General features: G+C 47.9%; 1 protein-coding gene across 1 annotated transcript in view; it reads right to left on the reverse strand.

The window, feature by feature from the left end:
* The window catches only part of ADAP1 (ArfGAP with dual PH domains 1), a 48,014-nt gene that overhangs the window by 22,056 nt on the left and 3,067 nt on the right, over positions 1-22,891 (reverse strand). The window contains exons 2-4 of the mRNA XM_048494622.1: positions 16,354-16,484; positions 12,493-12,584; positions 7,656-7,738 (exon numbers count right to left, since the gene is read on the reverse strand). Coding sequence (XP_048350579.1) covers positions 7,656-7,738; positions 12,493-12,584; positions 16,354-16,484 — 306 coding nt within the window. The remainder of the gene's footprint in view (positions 1-7,655; positions 7,739-12,492; positions 12,585-16,353; positions 16,485-22,891) is intronic.

Raw genomic sequence — 22,891 nt, forward strand, 5'->3', positions numbered from 1 at the left:
GCCCCAGTCCCAGATACGCCTTTGAAGGCACGCCCACCATTCCCCATTCTTGCAGTGGCCGCTCCATATTCCCTCACAAGTTTCCCCTTGTTTGTTTTTTATTGTCCTGCAGACAAAGGACCAACACATCTGCCACCATCTTGCCCAGCTGTGTACGGCCAAGGAACAGAACAAGGGCCCATACACTATCGGAAGAAGGCGGTGAGAAGCCCATAAATGCCGGAGATTCTTTGCGGGGTCACACGATGTGAAAGATGGTTGAGATCCCCCCCCCCCCCCCCGCACAACCGCCACGTGCCCAGCTGTGTTGCTTCCAGATCCATGTGCGGCTCTCTGATAACAACAATATTATTGTCCGAGCTGTCTTCGGAACGGAAGGTTAAAACCCAGGAATGAAAGAAGGCTCGTTTTACACAGGTTGTTCGCAGTCAACAAGAAGAATCATAGAATCGTAGAGTAGGAAGAGACCCCAAAGGCCATCAAGTCCAACCCCCTGCCATGCAGGAACCCACAATCAAAGCATTCCTGACATATGTTCATCCAGCCTCCATTTAAAAATCTCCAAAGGAGGAGACTCCACAACTCTCCGAGGCAGTGAATTCCATTGCTGAACAGTCTCCGCCCTACAAAACAGCTATTTTGTTCCAGGGGAACTACATCTGGAAATCAGCTGCGATGTTGATGAATGTGATCAAAACAGACCGTACTGAGCTTGACGGACCAATGGACAGAGTGGTGTAGTGGTTAAGAGCAGGCGCACTCTAATCTGGAGAACTGGGTTCGATTCCCGCTCTGCCACTTGAGCTGTGGAGGCTTATTTGGTGAACCAGATTAGCCTGTGCACTCCAGCGCACGGCAGATGGGTGACCTCGGGCTAGTCACAGTTCTTCGGAGCTCTCTCTCTCAGCCCCACCTACCTCACAGGGTGTTTGTTGTGGGAGAGAAAGGAAAGGAGTTTGTAAGCCCCTTTGAGTTTCCTCAGAGGAAAGAAAAGGGGGATATAAAACCGACTCGTCTTCTTCTTCCTCATGCAGAATTCTGGAAACCTTACAAAATGAAACCCATTTACCATAGATGAGGGTGCCCGGCATGCCCACACGAAGGGCAGGAACGTGATTCTCACAGCCGCCGTTCTCAGCTGAGCAAAACAAAATCCCGTCTGTTCTCAGGCTCCAAGGGCTGCATGTAATGTGTGATGTGCTCGCCTCAAGACATCTGGGGATGGCTCAGAACTGCAGATTTCAATGTGCGAAGGGCGAGGGAGCAGCTGGCAAAGCTTCCCCCTTCCGTGGAATCGCAGCTGCGACTCGGCTGGCTATTGTGTCCGCTTGTGCCAAAAATAAAGTTGCGTAGAGTGAGACTAAGGCCTCTTCTGCACACGCAGAATGATGCACTTCCAATCCACTTTCAATGCACTTTGGAGTGGATTTTACTGCGCAGAATAGTAAAATCCACTTGCAAACAGATTAATGAAAAAACGAGAGTTCAAAGTGGATTATTCTGCGGCGCTTGAAAGAGACTAAAGGGGGTCAAATGGGCTTGCGGAGCTGGCACAGGGTTGCATCAGCGCATTTGACCACCCTGCTAGCATAAGTGGTAGCTATGCCAGTGGGGAGGGCAAACTGGGTGGCAGGTTGAGAAGGGAGCATGGCCCCCAGATTTGCATTGGAACTACCCATTGGATTCTCACCGTGAAGGGGTCTTCTCCTGGGTGATGGAAGTCCATCTTGTTGGGTTTTCCCGCGCTCGATCCAAGGGGCAGGAAAGATACTTTGGTCACTTCCTGTCTGGTGTTGGTGCCAAAAGTCCCAGTATCTGAACTAGCCGAGGAGAAAACAACTAGACACAACAAGTGTTGAAATACACACACCAAACAGTAACATTGAGGGACAAGAATTTGAAAAGTCAACAACCCTCTAAGTGTAACTACTGAAATATTAACAATAATTAAGACCAAAGTATCTAAAAAGCAGGCTCTGGTGGAAGTATATAAGATTTAACTATGAATAACAGAGCAGAGTTATCGGCCAATAATGCTACGCAGGGAGGGCCAAGATGGACTTCCACCACCCAGGAGAAGACCCCTTCACGGTGAGTATCCAATGGGTCGTTCTCCTGGATGGGGAAGTCCATCTTGTTGGGATCTCCCAGAGCAGTTTGGACCCAATAGGGTGGGTAGCATTAATCCCCGATAACGTGCTCAAGAATCCTTCGGCCGAAGGACGCTTGATTAGCGGCTAAAGAAGACAGTTTATAATGTCTCACGAAGGTAGATGGGGTTGCCCAGGTAGCTGCCCTACAGATTTCCTCTATTGAGACATGTTTCAGCAAAGCTGAATTTGCAGCTGTACTTCGGGTGGAATGGGCACTGAGACCTGATGGAACCGGGACCCCTTTAGCATGGTGTGCCTCCGAGATACAAGCTTCGATGTTTGAACTAATAGAGGCAACTGACATAGGCTCCCCCAGGAAAGAGAAATAGACAGAGCCTGAAGATTTCGCTGCACCCTCTGACGAAGGCAGGAAAGATACTGGGGACTTTTGGCGCCAACACCAGACAGGAAGTGACCAAAGTATCTTTCCTGCCCCTTGGATCGAGCGGGGGAAACCCAACAAGATGGACTTCCCCATCCAGGAGAATCTAAGACTTCGCCCCTTGGACTTATACCACCCATTAGCCCGGAAACTTGCTGTCTGATAATCTAGGGCAATAAAAATCATATCAGGGAACATCGCTTTCCAAAAAGCTGCTTGTTTAACTTCCTGCAAAAGAGACGCCCTTTACAGCTAGGGTTGTCAGTTCTGAGCTGGGATGTTCCTGAAGATTTGGGGGTAGAGTCTGGGGACAGTGAGGTCTGGTGAGGGTGGGCGAACCTTGTTGGGGCTATAAGGTCACCCTTCAAAACAGCTGACACAAAGCAGGCAGGCTATTCGAATGGTGAGGACTAGTAATTTCTATGGTTTATTCGCGAGAGCTGTTTGAGATGACAGTAGGGTTGTGCGGGAAAACATCCCCTGACAAATGCCTTGAACAAAGTTGGTTAAAAAGGCACACCTACTTGTGTATATATCCCCCACCCGGGGAACTGTGAGATCATCAGGACAGGTTCTTCTTCTGAGTTCAGCTCAGAGGGGAAGGAGGGACAAGGAACACGGTCTTTTCAGAAGTGGCCCCTCCTCACCTACAGAAACCCGTTAAACCCACACTTTGGGCACATCACATGCAGTCAGCCTAACCTGCCTCAACGGGGTCATCGCAGGATAAAAAGAGCCCTCCGTCCCACTTAAATGACCCTCCGGCTCACTGGGAGGAGGACAGGGTAGAAAAACGTCAGCCAAAAAATGAAATCAAAAGCTGCGGAGAGGCAGAGGAAGAATGAGGCGCTGTCTGTTTTGTGGGGAGCGATTTTCTGATAACATTCACCTACAGGACAATGAGATCTGTGTACGGTTATTCCCCTCGATCTAATTGTTCTACCATCTGATAAAAGGACTGAATGTGTTCTGCGTGTACGTCGCTGCTGGGCCCACTGTGTTTAAATGCCACAGGGAAAGAAATACAAAAGGCAATTAGCCGTTTCGTGGCTTGGAAGCACACTGCTTGCTGGCGCGGGCTGGGAGAGCGACGGTGAGCGTCTCTCAGAAGTTAAAATTGCTGCCGCCGTCAGAATTAAAAATACAACGAAGACCCTTTTCTCCGAAGGTTTTTCCTCTGACTCGTTATACAACAAGCAATAACTTCGCACTCAGCTTCTTTGAGCCGATATTTTTAAGATGCGCTCAGCAGCACCGAAGGGTTGATGCGGCGCTAGCAACGCAGCACAGAAAACTGCTGGGGGTGGCAAAAAAAGAAAACAACACACACACAAGTCTTACAAATGGGGGGGATCGCCCGATAAAAGAAATACAACAATGCAAACTTACACGCATGTGCTCAGAAATAGCCGCCGCTGTGCTCCAATGGAGACTCTCACCTGGCACACCAAAATTATCAAGCAAATAAACAACATAGGTGTATCTTTTGACCAACTCCTACTGATGGACGAAAGACAGGCTTTCGGAGTTTTGAAACAACGTACTCTTGACATTGAAGGGCAGCTTCTCACAGCTGGAGCCTGCAGAACTTGTTCTCCCACATTTTATGGCATTTCACCACCATTGCCGGGTTTTATGGCTAAATATATGAGTAATTTAACCAATCCACATCTCCGCAGATATTTTATGCTTGCTCGGCTAATTCGTATTTTGACTGCCCAAACAAGAGGCGAATATCATGGCATCCCACAGGAGAACAGGACTTGTTCCTGTGCGGCGGGCCTAGCCGAAACAACTGAACACGTGCTCCTTCATTGCAAAGATTTGGCGGTCTATCCGGTTGCTTTTTCTCGAGGCCATCTTAAGAAGAAATTTTCAGTGAGATCGTAAAGGGAAATAGTTTCACACCTGCTTAGTGATTATCATCCCCACACTACTGAATCCGGTTGCCAGGTTTTTAACTCAAAAGACACTTGGATCAAAATTAGAAACCTTTATTGTAGAATTTAGTCAATTGGTTTTAACATAATCTGTATTTTACCACTCTTTATATGCCATTAAAGGTTTTGTATTTGTATTTGTATTTGGAATTCCTCTCATGCAAGCGTGTGCAGGATTGTAGTCTCAGCTGATAAATGATTGCATGAATTTTAATTCATCAAATCTACATCTGCACAGTCGGGCGGAGAGAAAAGCATTTTTTCCTTGACTTCAGACTGTTGGAAGAAAAGGGACTGTACGCTGTTTCCTGCCTCATCCTGCAGAAGGGGTTTTTACTAGCGAGCTAGTGGCTAGATAGGGACGTAGGGATTTGTCACCTTTACTCTATCATGCTGAGTCTATCCCTTTGATGTAGACTGATACTCTTAGGGACTTCCTCCCTTGCTTCCGCCTTCTTCTCGGACACTCTCCATTACTCTTACCTTCACCATGCCTAGGGAGAGGATGTGTCTCCTACGCATCCGCCTCCATCCAGCTAGATTAGATTAGATAGTGAACCTATCTCTTCACCTTTCTATCCAGAATGGAGTTCACTAATAAATACTCTTTTTATTAGATAAGAAACTACAAATGACTCTGACTTTCTTTTGTGTCTGAAGTTCTCTCTAGCAAGCTCAACCACGTGTTTGTACCCAGGTAAGCTTCCCTGTGTTTAGCCTCTGTGCCACTCTGCCACTTTTCAAGGGATACACACGCACCAGGTGTGGATCTTCCAACACAGACAACAGGGTGTGACCCAGATCTGGCATAACACAGAGGTTGAGAGCGGCAGATTCTGATCTGGAGAACTGGGTTTGATTCTCCGCTGCTCCAAATGAACGGCAGACTGTTTTAGACATCGAGTCCTTTACAAATCAGAGAGTGAGTGTGTTTTTTAAAGGGGGACAGAAATCTTTAAATAAAATACATCTGGGAGAGGCTCTTCCCTACAACGACTCTGCTGGAAACCAGAGATTGTAGGAATGTAGGGCCACATCTTGGCACTCTTTTCCCGCCCAGCAAAAGGAGGGAGAGGTTTAACCAAACACTACAGCACCTCCTTTGAACATCTCTTGCCTTGAAAACTACCGAGTCGCTGTCTGTTTGATTAAACTTGACGGTACTTCCCACTGCTATAGCACCACAGTGCACTATCGAAGGTGCAAAATGGCTCAGATATTCCCCAAGGCCGAAAGATATCCTGGGTCTGAAACGGGACCCTGTTTGGGACCCGACATGGAGACAAGAAGAAGGAGGAGGAGGAGTAGTTTGGATTTATACCCCACCTTTCTCTCTTGTAAAGAGACTCAAGGTGGCTTGCAAGCTCCTTTCCCTTCCTCTCCTCACAACAGACACCTTATGAGGTAAGTGGGGCTGAGATAGTCCGGAGAGAACTGTGACTAGCCCAAGGTCACCCAGCAGGAACGTAGGAATGCAGAAACACATGTGGTTCACCAGATAAGCCTCTGTCACTCAGGTGGAGGAGTGGGGAATCAAACTTGGTTCTCCAGATTAGAATCCACCTGCTTTTAACCAATACACCATGCACCTGCCACCACCTGCTGAATCTCCAGAAATATCCACTGGTTCCAAAATGATGCTTTGGTGAACAGCGGAGCTGACTGTCCCCCTGTGCATCTGGCCAGCTTTCATCTTACCCCCTGTGTGGCTTCCCAGTATCCCAACATCTCCCCAAACACACGTTCTTTCTTTTCCACCACATCGTTGATAACAAGTCTGTTAATCACCCATTATCGCCCGAGAAGCCTTTACGATTGTTTCATCGTTCTCTCGGTACTTCCTAACACTCTGTGCACTCTTGCTGGTGAGCTGGCTGCCACAAACACAACGCCACCCTACCCTCAAAAGTAAACAGCAGACAGGGGTTGCTCTAAGGGATGCCGCTGCTCCTGCCAAGCCGAAAGGGAAACGAGGCTTTTGTGACAGCTGAGGCATCCAACGTCCCACACAAAGCTCCCAAGACTCTGTTTTTGACGTGGTCCCCAGACACGTCTTGTCCCTACCACTCCCCCTGTCAATTGGCCTTTACCTTCCTATCAGGCTGTCCCTTCAGACCTTAAGCATCTCCACTTCGGCGACTCAACCCTGCTCACAGATATTCCATTCCCACAGCTCGCGTTGAAGTCTAGCTGCCAGTCCAGTGAGCGCAGCGTATGCAGACATTTGACAGTCTATCCCCAAAGATTCGACAGCCACAAAACAGAGCAGGGGAGGGGAGGGGGTGGGGAAGAGTTTCGCCAAATAAATAAAACTTATTTAAAATCCTGGGAGATGAACCGGGCCCAGAACCAGCGAGAAAAGTGCGTTTTTCTTTTTCTTTCTCTCTCTCTCTCTTTTTTTATGCAGCTACTCAACAAAAATGATTAGGAGAGAAAAGCTCCGGGATCAGGAAGACGGAATTAAATTGCCCAACAAGCACCTGAAAATGACTGTTGATGTCTCTAGTAATGGGGGGGGGGGGGGGCACGGAAACGCTCCACACTTAAGAACTGGCCGTCCACCATCCCTTAAGGGGATTCCGAATAGACAAGATGTACCAAGAAAAGAGGGTGTCTGTTTTGAGGAAGCAGACGGAACTGGGAAACAGGGCAAGATGCGATTCTGGCCTAAACACAGACATGCTGCTGCCTCGAATGCAGGTCATACGTTCTCTAGACAAAAGTTACGATGCGCAGCAGGAAAATCCACCCTCGTATATATGAGACAAGGAGAAGAGTTTGGATGTATATCCCCCTTTTCTCTCCTGTAAGGAGACTCAAAGGGGCTTACAATCTCCTTTCCCTTCCCCTCACCTTCACAACAAACATCCTGTGAGGCAGGTGGGGCTGAAAGAACTCCAAAGAACTGTGACTAGCCCAAGGTCACCCTGCTGGCATGTGTTGCAGTGCACAGGCGAGTCTGGTTCACCAGATAAGCCTCCACAGCTCAAGTGGCAGAGCGGGGAATCAAACCCAGTTCTCCAGATTAGAGTGTGCCTGCTGTTGAGTCTCCTTACAGGACAGAAAGGGGGGGAATATAAATCCAAACTCTCCTCCTCCTTCTAAACAGGAACTTTCCATAATGAATACATGATGAATACTTTGCACAGAAAAACTCATCGTAATTCCTTCCCCTGCTACCTGCAGAGTAAGGCTCCTGCTTCTCAATGTAAATGAACTCCTTTCTTTCGTACTTGGCTCGGATCCACTGTTCTCGTAGCAGCCTGCAAAACAAAACGAAACCAAGAACAAAATAAATGAGAGCAGAGGGAGGGAGGGAGCGATCAGCCACGGACTATTAGTTTTCCATAAACAGCAGGCGTCCTCCCAAAATAGGGCCGGGATGGAATCTCGGTTTGGTTTCTCTTTCCCGTCTTAGCAGCCCAGACTAAAATAAATCAGATCCCTTCCCTGAAAACTGAAGAGAAATAAAACCGGCCCAGCAGTTATGCCCGGACAAACAATGCTATCAACTGTATGGTTTCGATGTTGAAATCTGATCGGGGAGGGAATATTTTCCCCGGATCTGGAACCGTGGGGATGCAGTAAAATCGGAGGAAGAATAAGGGGTACGCTACCAGAGGATGTGGGAAGCCACTACAAGACGCTGCTGGAATATGGAGTCAAGGCGAACCTTGAAACGGGCACGGCTAGTTGGAGAATTGAAGCTTGGCCTTCCCTTGAGGCCCGGACTATAGTCAGACTTTCGTCTGAGCCACTCTAAGCACGGGTGGGATCTTACGGGCTCATATTTATCACCTGTGCGACTACAGGCCTGGAAAACTGCCAAGAGGGCGGCAGGTGGACTTACACGGATGAGGGCTAACCCTCTCTTGAGACCACCCCAAACATCGCATCCGTAAAGCTCTTCCAAAGCTGGTTTGCGCATGCAAAGTGGTGGTCGACTTCTGGGGATCCCTCATGGTGTTTCCAAGGCAAGAGGTGCACTGAGGTGGTTTGCCTCTGCGCGGCAACCCTCAACTTCCTAAGTGGTCTCCCATCCAATTACTAACTAGGACTGACCCTGCTGAGGTCCTGACATCTGACGAGATCAGGCAGTCCAGGTCTGGGCAGAGAGGAAAACAGGCAGTTAGCCGTTGCCTGCCTCTGCGTAGCAACCCTCAACTTCCGAGGTGGTCTTCTGTCTCAACTACTAGCCAGGACTGACCCTGCTGAGGTCCTGACATCTGCCGAGATCTGGCTAGCCTGGGCCATCCAAGTCAGGTTTCCAAAACAGGACGCCGGCCCGTTTGGGACGTTGTCCACCAGGGAAGGCTTTCTGGACAGATGCTCGTGAAAGACCCCCACCCCCACCCCCCACCTGAAGCAAAGCTGCTTATTTAAGCCCTGATCGCAGCCCAGGGGCCGCGCTTGATGCCGTGCATTTCCCGCCTTGCTCTGCTTCCCTCTTTGGCTCACCACAGGCTTCCTGAAAAAGCCCTTTTACGAGAGCTCGGCCAGGCCCCTGTGACAAAATACTTTCAACGTATATAAATTTAACTCCTCGGCTTCCTTTTGACGTGCCCTGATGGCCCGGCCATGGCGGATTTATTTAACCTTGCATTCTTTTGCGAAACCAGACGGTGGGGTCTAGCTGGTCTGGTTAAAAACAGCATCTGTCTGACAGCCAGTGTGGTGTAGTGGTTAAGAGAGGTGGAGTCCAATCTGGAGAACTGGGGTCCATTCCCCGCTCCTCCACACGAGTGGCAAACTTTTATCTGGTGAACTCAAGTCTCAAAGCCGATTACAAACTCTTTTCCTGTCCTCTGACAGACCTCTTGTGAGGCAGGTGGGCTAAGAGAGTTTGGAGAGAACTGTGACTGGCCGGAAGGCACCCAGCGGGCTTCATGTGTAGGAGTGGGGAAACAAACCCAATTCGCCTGATTAAAGTCCATCGATCATGTAGAGGAGTGGGGAATCGAACCCGGTTCTCCAGATCTGAGTCCACCACTCTTAATGGCTACATGAGACAGAAAGAGGTAGAGTTCGCTCTATCCCACTTGCAAGAAGAGCAATGCTCTCTGCAATGACCTCATGCTTCAACTTTCCTACCGAATTTTGTTTGTTCCAGCCAACAATTTCCTGCAACACCTTTTTAAAGTGTGCAACGAATGACTCTTATGCTAGAGGGCTCAGTGAGGCCTGACGATTTCCTTTGATGGGAGAAAAACGTCTCACCATTCTTTTCTAAACGTGCCCCTCATAACGCAAGGGTGGCTCACACACACATGCTTGTTACTGGACTCAACTGGACCATGTGAATTGTTCAGCGTGGACTGATGAGCAACGCTCATACTTTTATTTCAGAGAAGGGGAAAGTTAACTGGACGTACTCAGCCGGTGGGCCGTGAAAAGTGGATTTAGAAGCAAATCCCACTGCACAAAGTTTGAAAAAGCACTGAACTTTGCTGCCGCTGGCCATCCCCTCTTGTGGTGGTGAGTTCCACAAGCTAATGCCACACATAAGGCAAACGGACGTGAACAGTCATCGTTCCTTTGTGATTCCAAACCGGGAAGAGCGCGGGGGGTGGGGGGTGTCCATAGCTCCGTCTTGGCTCGCACAGAAAAAAAGTGGCCGAAATGTAAAAGGGACAGAAGAAAGAAGGCATCAAGGACACAAGTGGAAAACCTCACTTTAAGGTCTGTTGATTGGCTATTCTGATCAGACGGCCCATCGCAGAGAGGGAACGACAGCAGGACGTCACAGCGGCACAAGGAGGTGATGGAAAAATGAATTTTTGGCTTGACCTACTACGAAATTAGCCCTGCAGAGATCTCCCCCCTCCTACAGAGCCCCCATAAAGGTTCTAGTCCTCTTGCCTCATCAGACACAGCTGAGGATGGCAAAGATGTGACTCAGCCAGGCGGAATTGGGACACCACGTGGTCCGCCCGCCTTTCCTTGCCCTGTGCATTGAGCAGAACGGAGGGGAGGTCAAGAAATCCCTTTGCAAAGAAACAGTTTGGTGCCACAGAGCTGGCCAGCCACAACCAAATGTACCCACCACCCCACCCCAGCACAAGGATCAGGCTGCCTTGGCTGGACATGGTCCCATGCTTTTGCTCTCCTTTCTGTCCCGAGAAATGCTAAGTAGGGTGAGAGGAACATGAATTACGTTTCTGTCCGGAGGCTTCCCAGAAACCGCAAATAGCCTCCTGGTCCCGGGCCAACGCCAAGAAAGGAATGTTTGCAACTCTTTCCACTCGGGGACGGCAGAAATAAAACGAGCGGAGGCCATCTGAACAGCCAGGCCTAGAAGGGTGTTCTAGGAAGGCCAACGAGACAGGTCGCTACATCTTACCTTAACAGCCCTTTGTTTTGTGCGGGAGGGAAGCGAGAAACCCCCTCCCCCCGCAGAGATTTGTTAAGGTAAAATATCCCGTTCTTCTCTGTGACAGCGAATTGGGATGGACCCACATAAGATGTAACATTCGGTTTCAGTCTCAGCTTTTCAAGGCCCTTCCGCACATGCAGAACAATCCACTTTCGTTCCACTTTCATAAATGTTTGCAAGTAGATTTTGCTCTTCCGCACAGTCCAATCAAGCTGCAAGGTGCATTGAAAGTGGATTGAAAGTGCATTATTCTGCATGTGCGGAAGGGGCCCTAGAGACACACGCGCTGGCTCTACGAAGAGCCAGGGTTGGCTTGTAGCGGCTACTGGCCTAGGAAAGGAGACTTGATCGGCCTAGGCTTCGAGCCTCTGCACGGAGTCTTCTGCTGGGCCATAAGCTGCAGTGTATGTGTGACCAATAACACGGTCACTTCTATAGCTGTGTTTGCTAAGGCTGGGGTGGGAACAGGGGATCCGAGGAGGAAAAAATTAGAAAGGCAATCGCTGTCGCATTAACAGCGTGACGCGATATTCAGAGCGTGGCCAGAAGTGAGGTCATAAGAACTAGCCTGCTGGATCAGACCAGAGTCCATCTAGTCCAGCACTCTGCTACTCGAAGTGGCCCACCAGGTGCCTTTGGGAGCTCACAGGCAGGATGTGAAAGCAATGGCCTTAAGAACATAAGAAAGAGCCTGCTGGATCAGACCAGAGTCCATCCAGTCCAGTATTTTGCTACTCGCAGTGGCCCACCAGGTGCCTTTGGGAGCTCACAGGCAGGAGGTGAAGGGGATTCAAATCTGGAAAGCCAGGTTCGATTCCCCACACCTCCAGCTGAACAGTGGATTTTTATTTGGTGAACTGGATGTGTTTCCCCGCTCTTACACATGAAACCTAATGGGTGCCCTTGGGACACAGTTCTCTCTGAACTCTCTCAGCCCCATCTACCTCACAATGTGGGGAGAGGAAGGGAAAGGATTTTTTAAAGATGCCTTGAGCCTCCTTATAAGAGACAAAGGCGGGTATCAATTTAAACTCTTCTTCTGAAGGAACCTGGAGGGATATTTAGTTTTGGTCTGGAGGACCCTGGAAGAACCAAAACGTTCATTTCAAAAATAATATATCTGCGTTTGAGAGGTGCAACGAAGAGGGAAGGCTGCTTTCCTTTAGAGGGGGAAAACTTGCTCGCTTGACAAGCGCATCAACGGACCGTTCTCGGGGCCATTTGCTAAGATCATGCCACACTGAAAAATGAAAAAATTCAGCACACCCAAGCAAACTGAAAAACTAGATTTGAAGCTGAACACAAGTTATCTATCACAAGGGTGGGGGGATTTTATTATTATTATTATTATTATTATTATTATTATTATTATTATTATTATTATTATTATTATTATTATTATTATTATTATTGTTGTTGTTGTTGTTGTTGTTGTTGTTGTTGTTGTTGTTGTTGTTGTTGTTGTTGTTGTTTTATTGATACAAAAACAGTTATACACAGCAAACAAGATCAATATGCTGGAGTTTGTATTACATCACATTTATTATTATTATTATTATTATTATTATTATTATTATTATTATTATTATTATTATTATTATTATTATTATTATTATTATTATTATTATTATTCAGGGTACTTACTGACAGTCCAAAGAAGTTGGCTTGTAATAAAACGGCGGGATCTCGGCTTCATGTTTCGCGTTCGAAGCATTGTTTCCAATGGAAGCCATAAGCTGCAAAAAAGAAAGGGTTTTTTTTTTTAAAAAATGAAGATTTGCCCTGTTTTATTTATTAATTACACGAATTAGCACTATGGGTTTTTAAAACAAAAATTAGCTCCCAGAGCAGCAAAGGCCACTGAGTTCTATAAAGGGTACTTGAAAATTACAGAATCAGTTAAAAGGGGCTGTCCTGTGAAAAGGGTCAAGCAGACATAGCTAGGGTTACCACAGTAGAGCCAGCGTGGTGTGGTGATGAAGAGCAGGTGCACTCTAATCTGGAGGAACCGGGTTTGATTCCCCGCTCTGCCACTTAAACTGTGGGGGCTTATCTGATGAACCAGATTAGCCTGGGCACTCCAACACACAGTGGCTGGGTGATCTTGGGCTATTCACAATTCTTCGGAGCTCTCTCAGCCCCACCCACCTCACAGGGTGTTTGTTGTGAGAGGGGAAGGGAAAGGAGTTTGTAAGCCCCCTTGAATCTCCTACAGGGGAGAAAGGGGGGGGGTATAAATCCAACTCCTCCTCCTCCTTCTTCATCATGCCACACAGTCCATGATCCACCGTAGCCATTTTCTCCAGAGAAACTGATTTTTATTTGTTACACACTACCTATATTAGCAACCTTCCAAGTGAACCAGCATGGCTAGATATGCAAGAATTCTCCCACACGTGAGGTAAAGTGGCAGTGCAAAGTCACCCTTCCGTTGTGTCTGTACCAAAGCATTACATTTATTAACTGATATGCATGTTAATTTTTAACTCCTGGAATCCTTTCCCTTTGCCCCTGGTAGACACGGTCAAGGGAAACAGGGAACGTTCCCCTCGGCCAACTAAAAAGGAAAAGGGCTTTTCTCATGCAGGGTCTGGCCTGAGAGGACATTTTCCAGACATCTTTAGAGATTCAGACTGCTGCAATAATGTCATTATTATTGAGCTACTGTCGCTATTGGTTTTTGTTCTCGACTGCTTGGAAGCTGCCTTCTTTACTTTTCTGCCGCTTGTGAACTCCTAACATATTTTTTTTCTTCTCTTATCGCATGGCTGCTTGGGTGCTTCATCCAATCAGCTGCGTTAACTTACCAGGTGTAAACCACTTTGAGTCTCGGTGAGAAAGACAAACTATAAATAAAATAAACCTGCTCCTCGTGTTTATTTGTTCTGAATACTCACTGTTTGGCCGCTGCCTATAATTTTAGACATTTGTTTATGCCATGTTTATCCACCTCTCCTACCAAGGGTGGGGTTCATGTTTCCCCTCTCCTCCACTTTACGATTACAACAACCCTGTAAGGTAGGCTGAGGGAGAATGATTAGCCCAAGGTCAACCAATAGTTGTCATGGCTCCCCCCTCCTCCATTTTTGTGCCACGATGACTCTGTGAGGTAAGTGAGGAGGATGCTGGCCCAAAGTCACCAGTGGCCAACATTTTAACCGCTACCACTGACTCCCATGACAGAAAATATTGCCATAAGACACACACCTTTCAATGTATGATTTCTCCCTCCCAAATAAGAAGGTGAGAATCACCTACACACCTTTAAACTACCAGAGGTGTGAGGAAAGGTGGAAAAAACACCTCAGGTTACCACTGCCTGAGGCGGGAGTGAGAAATCTCCACACAAAATGGCCGCCTTCCTCCTCCAAGGCGCCCTTCTAAGGTCCGGAGCGAAGGAACCGGTCGGTAACGAAGCAGAACAGCACAAAGCTGGCTGGAGGGAGACACTTTTCTGGTCCTGTGGATCAGTCATTCCTTGCAAGCAGAAAACTAGCATGTCACAGAAAAGCTGAGGACTGAAACATTTACTTATTTACGTTTCTGATCATCTGCCTTTTTCACTGGGACTAGAGCAGGGGTCTGCAACCTGCGGCTCTCCAGATGTTCATGGACTACAATTGGCCATACTGACAGGGGCTGATGGGAATTGTAGTCCATGAACATCTGGAGAGCCGCAGGTTGCAGATCTCTGGACTAGAGGCAAGTTGTGCACCAATCCGCGATGAGGGACATTTAATTTTTTGTGCTTTTCTTTTCATGCCCGACCTGGAGTTCTCCCGGAATCAGGACAGATGCCCAGACAACATCAATCAGTACCCCTGAAGAAGAAGAAGAAGAAGAAGAAGAAGAAGAAGAAGAAGAAGAAGAAGAAGAAGAAGAAGAAGAAGAAGAAGAAGAAGAAGAAGAAGAAGAAGAAGAAGAAGAAGAAGAAGAAGAAGAAGAGGAGGAGGAGGAGGAGGAGGAGAAGAGACAAACATCCTGTGAGGTAGGAGGGGCTGAGAGAGCTCAGAAGAACTGTGACTAGCCCAAGGTCACCCAGCCGGCATGTGTGGGAGTGCACAGACTAATCTAGTTCCCCAGATAAGCCTCCACGGCTCAAGTGGCAGAGCGGGGAATCAAACCCGGCTCCTCCAGATTAGAGTGGACCTGCTCTTAACCACTACGCCACTGCTGCTCCTGGAGAAAATGGCTGCTTGGGAAGGCGAACCCAACAGAATCATAATCGAATGACATTCCTACTCTACAAAAAAAACCCTGGCTCCATCACCCAAATCTCAAGGAATTTCTCAACCCTGAGCTAGCAATCCTATATTGGGTTTGTCACCGTTTTGAATGCCCCCCTTCACAGTAGAGGCTGCTTTCTATCCTTAGCAGCAGAAAAATCTCCACATGGACACACTGTGCTTTTTTTTCTGAAAAAGGAACTAGAGGTTTTGCTTTTTATCTCCTTGCCCCTCTGTTGCTGCGCTTTACCTGCTCAGAAATAGCTCTGGATGCAGGTTATGAACGACTAGATCACATCAGAATGAGACGGGGCAAAAATCCAGTTGGTTTAAAGCCACGTGGACAGGATCAAGGGGACCCGATACCCTCGCGTCTTCGGGGCGCACGAATCGCGCGGCCGTTCTGCTTGCACAGACGGCGAGAGAAGTCAAACTGCGATGCGGTGCAGACAAGGGCGCTCAGCCGTTATTAGATCATGTCCACCAAGAAGACGTGTCAAACTGTTTTATCCCAGGGGGAATTTGGAAGGCTACAAGGAGAGGCAGAGTTAGATCTCTCACTGCGTCATCTGTTTGAGCATCTTGTGCCTAAGTGGAAAGCAGCTGGAACCGGCACCATGACAGCCATAGGAAGAGGGATTCTTACAGGCCACAGAAACTTTGAAGGGTACATTCTGACCTCCGTTAAGGACCGTGGAATGACAGAACAGCCATTTATGCTTCATTTCATAGAATCACAGAGTTGGAAGAGACCCCCAGGGGCCATCAAGTCCAACCCCCTGCAATGCAGGAACACACAATCAAAGAACTCCTGACAGATGGCCATCCAGCCTCTCTTTAAAAGCCTCCAGAGAAGGAGACTCCACCACACTCCGAGGGAGCGCATTCCACTTTTGAACAGCCCTGACTGTCAGGAAGTTTTTCCTGATGTTTAGGTGGAATCTCTTTTCCTTCACCTTGAACCCATGACTCCCAGTCCTTGTCTCTGGAGCCGCAGAAAACAAGCTTGCTCCCTCACCAACATGACATTCCTTCAAATATCTATCATGTCACCTCTTAATCTTTGTTTCTCCAGACTAAACATCCCCAGCTCCCTAAGTTTCCCCTCGTAGGGAATGGGCTCCAGACCTTTGACCATTTTGGTTGCCCTCCTCTGGCCCCGTTCCAGCTGGTAAATATCCTTCTCGAATTGCGGTGCCCAGAACTGCACACAATATTCCAGATGAGGTCTGACCAATGCAGAATAGAGGAGTGTATTTCCTCCGCCCCAAGAGCGTACCTCGACTTGCGCAATGTCCCATTCATCCAAATGGACAGATTTCACTTTGCTGACTTGGGGGATGTTGCGATGAATCCCGGAACAATTCAAACATATAAATATGCCGAGCGTGTGCGACGCCCAATCTGGATCTGCAAGACAAACCCAAATATTTACATAGGTATATTTTCACTGCAGTTTCACAATGTAAAAACTCTGAACCAGGGAATAGGATGCAAGAATATAATAGCATTTAGATAGTGGTTTTGGCAAGAAAAAAAAATTATAGGACAGGCAAATACCTTAATGTAGCTGTCTCAAAAATCGGCAGCTTGGCCAAGGACCTGAAATGACGCCCCACGAAGCCCCTGGGGTGAGTCTAGTTCACCTTAAGGGTGTTCAGAAAAATGTGCATTGTGCGCCTTGCAACGGTATGCCCCAATGACAGCTTCAGCCTTTGAGCTCTCGTCACAGGATTTGGGGAAAAGATTGGCGTGCTCCTTTCTCTACGGCATGTGTCAAAGTCCCAAAGCATCTCTCGGAAGCCAAGAAGCTAGCTATTGAAGAAGACAGCAAAGAAGGAAAGAAGAAGAAGAAGAAGAAGAAGAAGAAGAAGAAGAAGAAGAAGAAGAAGAAGAAGAAGAAGAAGAAGAAGAAGAAGAAGAAGAAGAAGAAGAAGAAGAAGAAGAAGAAGAGTTGGATTTATATCTCCCCCTTCTCTCCTGTAAGGAGACTCAAAGGGGCTTACAAACTCCTTGCCTTTCCCCCCTCACAACAAACACCCTGTGAGATAGGTGGGGCTGAGAGAGCTCCGAGAAGCTGTGACTAGCCCAAGGTCACCCAGCTGGTGTGTGTTGGAGTGTACAGGCTAATCTGAATTTCCCAGATTAGCCTCCACAGCTCAGGTGGCAGAGCTGGGAATCAAGCCCGGTTCCTCCAGATTAGAGTATACCTGCTCTTAACCACTACGCCACTGCTGAATTAGGACCTCTGCATACCTGGCAACTGAATTCCAGCATGGAACATGTGACTTAGATCTGATAGATAGGCCTTGTGGTAGAACCAGGCATGACCCAGGGGTTTTGTAACCCAAGCTAGTCCTTGGGTTAGGGTTGCCAACATCCAGGTGACGGCTGGAGATTTCAGATTACAAGGAAGAGAGGTCAGTTTGGGGATTGGATCACTCTGGTCCTGTACCAACTCCACCAGCTGCCAATTGACTACATTGCTCTAATGTTTAAGCTTAGAAATAGTAGTAATATAATTATGCTAAACCTGGTCTTAGCTAATATATTATTACTAGTAACAGTTTCCTTTTTAAATTGTAGATTTAATTTGATGGTTAAGGGTTTTGTGGGAAAGGATTGGGAAACGTGAAAAGGCTCTCTTAAGTATGGAAGTAAGTTCCATCTTTGTTAAGAACATACTATTGTTTCCTGTTCGCTAATTATGAAAAACGATAACACTTGTTTTTTTTTAAAGCCGTTCTGTTTCCAAGGGGCTCAGGGAGTAAGCAACATTTTGTGGGCCCCGTTAATTTATGATTGTGGTTCAGCCATTTTTAACACCGCCGAAGACTGTCAGACGTATTCAACTCTGAGTACCCTCAACGCTGCCCCAAGATCCAGACCCCAATTCTGCGGTGACCAATTATGAAAAGGAACCGCGCAGCTACACTGCCTCTGGTTAATGAAAATCCGTACCCTTTGGCCCATGGGATTCACACACAGCTCAAAGCAGAGAAGTTAATTAATCCGACCTGAGTATTATCCCAAGAAACTACTGAATCGCTGACGAGAGAGACGTCAACACGGAGGTGATTAAAACCTAACCCGGGTGGATTCTCACAGCCATAAACAAATCTTAAGAACATAAGAACTAACCTGCTGGATCAGACCCGAGTCCATCTAGTCCAGCACTCTGCTACTCGCAGTGGCCCACCAGGTGCCTTTGAGAGCTCACAGGCAGGAGGTGAAAGCAATGGCCTTAAGAACATAAGGAAGAGCCTGCTGGATCAGACCCTCGAAACCATCTAGTCCAGTTAATCACAATGCAGTGCATGTCGTACTGTTTTGAGAGCTCAGCGAGGAGTGAAGCACCGCCCACAACATAAGCAAGGAAGAGCTTCCTGCTGGATCAGACCAGAGTCCATCTAGTCCAGCACTCTGCTACCGCAGTGGCCCACCAGATACCTTTTTTTGGGAGCTCCAAGCAGGCAGGATGAAAGCAATGGCCTTAAGAACATACAAGAGCTCGCTGGATCAGACCTAGAGTCCGCTCTAGCCTAGCACTCTTGGCTACTTTCACAGTGGCCTCCACCAGATGCCTTTGAGGCTCTCACAGGCAGAGGTAAGAAGCAATGGCGCTATACAGGAACATAAGGAAGGCACAGCAGATGGGCCGAGTCCGTCTAGTCCAGCACTCTGCTACTCACAGTGGCCCACCAGGTGCCTTTGGGAGCTCACAGGCAGGAGGTGAAAGCAATGGTCTTTTGCTGCTGCTGCTCTCGAGCACCTGGTCTGCTAAGGCATTTGCCATCTCAGATCAAGGAGGATCAAGATTGGTAGCAATAGATCGACTTCTCCTCCATAAATCTGTCCAAGCCCTTTTTAAAGCTATCCAGGTTAGTGGCCATCACCACCTCCTGCGGCAGCATATTCCAAACACCAATCACACGTTGTGTGAAGAAGTGTTTCCTTTTATTAGTCCTAATTCTTCCCCCCAGCATTTTCAATGAATGCCCCCTGGTTCTAGTATTGTGAGAAAGAGAGAAAAATTTCTCTCTGTCAACATTTTCTACCCCATGCATAATTTTATACACTTCAATCATATCCCCCCTCAGACGTCTCCTCTCCAAACTAAAGAGTCCCAAACGCTGCAGCCTCTCCTCATAAGGAAGGTGCTCCAATCCTTCAATCATCCTCCGCTTCCCCTTCTCTTGCACTTTTTTCACGCTATCCTCTTCCGATATCCTTTTGATGATGTGGCGACCAGAAACTGAACACACAGTGCACTCCAAGTCGCGATGCCGCATCCACTGCTTTCGATATACGGTGCACTTATTGACAATCCTGCAGCTCTTTATTATCAACTCCTTTCCTAATTCATCCCCAGCATAGAGCTTGCCTGTTTTCTTAACGTGTTCGGCTTTACGAAATACCCTTTGCAAAACCCAAGTTGTTGAAGGCCGAAGCGGTGACCGAAGCACCCTGTTCTAGATTATTAAATCATTCTCAAGCATACAGTTACAAATCAAAAATGTCACGTTGCATTTAAGAAAGATGGAGTTTTCTCAACAGCCAGCAACCCTGCACTGGTTATGTATCATTCTTGACAACTGCACCCAAGATAATATGCGGCTCAATGTTTGGACTGACTCTGCCACAAAACATGACTTTCGGATGGGTGAGGGAAATTGAAGGAAAGAAAGGGCCAGATCTGAAAATAAAACAGCTCATATTATAATGATATAAAGCCAACGGGCAGTAAATTCAGGACAGACAAACTAAAATATTTCTTAGGGTGAATGATTAAAATGTGGAACTTGTGATGGCGACAGTCGGAGGCCCCTTCCGCACATGCAGAATAACGCACTTTCAATCCACTTCCAACGCACTTTGCAGCTGAATTTTGCTGTGCGGAATAGCCAAATCCACTTGCAAACAATCGTGGAAGTGAACTGAAAGTGCATTATTCTGCATGTATGGAAGGGGCCGTAGAAGGGGATCAGAGAGACACGTGGAGGAGAGATCTATCAGCAGCTACCAGTGCTAGCTATTAAAGAGAACCTCCACTTTCAGAGGAAGTCAACCTCGGAATCCCAGCGCCGTGACGCAACATCAGGGGAAGGACGCAGCCTCGAAGCCCCGTTGTTGGCCTGGCTGGCCGCTGAGTGAGACAGGATGCTGTATTAAATGGACCCTCACTAGTCTGATCCAGCAGGGCTCTTCCAAAGCTTGACATTTTTTGTAACTGGACCTGCAATGAACACACCATCTAAAGCAGGGGTAGGGAACTTGCGGCTCGAGAGCCGCATGCGGCTCTTCTGCCCTTGCACTGCAGTTCCACGAGCCGAGCCGCTGGTCCCATCCTTGCCCGCCCTGCAGGCAGCAGGGAGCTGGCCCGACTAAACCTGCAGTTGGCATGCAGACACGGCGCCGCTTCAGTATTCTCCTCTCGCCTGCCCCGGTGGAGTGGGGTGGGCATTTTCCCGGCGGCCGGCGAGGCCACGTCGCCATTCTTGCCCACGGTCTGTCAGGCGGCAGCAGGACAGACGCATCCATGCGCTTCTCAGAATGAGTGGAGTAAAAGGTAAAAAAACCCAATATATACAGTGCTATCTTTATTTTAAATGTCAAAAATTATTTGCGGCTCCAAATGTTTTCTTTTCCCATGGAAAACGGGTCCAAATGGCTCTTTGAGTGTTAAAGGTTCCCTACCCCTGATCTAAAGTGCTTATCCCTGTGACAGCCCATTCAAGCCCGCATGCTGTCACCGGATGGCAAAGTCACGCAGCACACGTGAATCCGTCTTCCCAAACAGAGTTACGCCCTTCAAAGCCCGTCGACTTCAGTAAACGGAAAATCGGAACATCCGACTCCAGACGGGACGCTGCGATTCCCTCGGAATTACAGCTGCCCTCCAGACTACGGAGTTCACTCCCCGTGGAGAAAATGGATGCTCTGGAGGGTCAACTCTATGGCCTTGTACCAACTGAATAGAGGATTCAGACGTGGAAAAAATTGTGGCAGGATTCACACCGGCCTGCCTTGATTCTTTTCTTTCCTCTTTATATAAATAATTTACGCTTGACAGATTTCATGCCAACCCCTAGTGCTGATCAGAGGGGGCAGGACAAACGATTGACGGGGCATGGCCCCCTTTTGCCCCACTGTGGCTACCTCATGGATGGTACCTCACGGAGGTCACTGTATCCCCCACGTTCCACCCCAAACGTCCAGGAGTTCCCCAGTTCAAATTTGGCACCTCTACCCCCTCCGTCCCCTGCCAGTATCCAGGGCGGAACTGGTAACCCTAAGTAGAACAGTTGGATTCCCAGTTAAAGGACATAACTTCTTCCCCGCAACTACCGAACGGATTAATAAACCACGAATGTGCCATTTCCTCCGTAAGAATTCAAGGCAGCCCGTCCTACTGACTTCTGTTAAACGGGGGAATATTTTGACAGAGGGCTCACATCAACTGAGTCGATCTCTTCCTTCCTTTCCCTCCCTGCAAGAATTTCTTCTTCTCATGTTTGCTGATAAGAACACGAGAAGTGTGTCTGCTGGCTTCTTTCCGCTCCTCCAATGTTATGAGCGCCCGCAAGGATTTTCAACCTTTTGGGAGGTCATTTGGGAGGTTCTAAATTTCAGGGCGTCAGGGACTGAGCAACCCTCGAGCTACAAACTTGGGAACAATTGTGGGGTTTCCGCAGGTGCGTGCAAGGAATGGGTGAGTTGAAAAGCTGTTCTGCTTTTCAAAACGATGGGGTGTTTGATAAACCAAATCTGCTGTTATTCTTCGGTCATGATAAGCCTCTGAAAACGAAACATGTGAAGAAGAGAAACTAGACGGGCGCCCAGATCTTCTGCAGATCTCCCCACAAAAACGGAGCGGGTTCCTGACGTCACATCGCCGTTTAGTAACACGGGAGCAAGACAAGAAGAAGACTGTTCGCTGCTAATCGTAGCACGAATGCACACAACAGTCCTCTGAAGGGCCGTGCCCCACAGAAGGGCAATTTAATCTCTAACTCTTCCCCAAATTTGAAGCTGGAAACTAAACTAAAGAGAGAACTTTTCTCAAAAACCCTGGCTTGAAATCAAAGGTACATGGCCTCTGGACAGTCATTCTTGCATAAGTCACTGTTCTTCTGATTACACCTTGGTTGGAAGGAGACTAGCCATGAGCAGTCACTCATGCAGAGACATAACAGCAGAGGCAATTCCTCTGCATCTCTACGTTGGGAGTCGTACAGTCACACCCGGTGCTGAAACGCACCCAAAACCACCTGTTTTGTGAAGAGGCTGTTTTAGAAAGAGGGACGTTTAGAACAGGGACTCGTACAGAGACAAACCGACACTCCCCTCAGTTTGTAGGTACTGAGGGGGCATTTTTTAAGAATGGAATCAGATGTTGCTGTGGAACTTCTCTCACCTCGCTCTGTTTAGGAATTACAGCACATTCCAGGAAGGCCACAGGCAACACAAGGTCACATATGTGACCGCCTACTCGCATAAAGTTGCAGCAAACGTGTACATGCGGACAAGCTTATGCAAACTGCACCCCCGAGATTCCAGGGTCCAGAAGATGTAGCATATCCCGCCCTCTCCCTATTCATGAGCACAGACCAATAAATCTTCGCTTCTCTGCAGGACTGTCAAGAGGGAAAGTACTAGGGGTGTGATAGCCAAGGCCTATGTAGACCAGCAATCCCAGTAAAATTACCATCCCATAATGTTTAGGTTGGGTTTGAATGAAGAGTGGGCTCAGAGGGAAACTAAACAAGAACCTCCAGGGTTTTTTCTGCTAACAGAAGTGCCTAACCTACTGCATT

The sequence above is a fragment of the Sphaerodactylus townsendi genome, linkage group LG04 (genome assembly GCF_021028975.2).
Source record: "Sphaerodactylus townsendi isolate TG3544 linkage group LG04, MPM_Stown_v2.3, whole genome shotgun sequence".
Classification (NCBI taxonomy): Eukaryota; Metazoa; Chordata; class Lepidosauria; order Squamata; family Sphaerodactylidae; genus Sphaerodactylus; species Sphaerodactylus townsendi.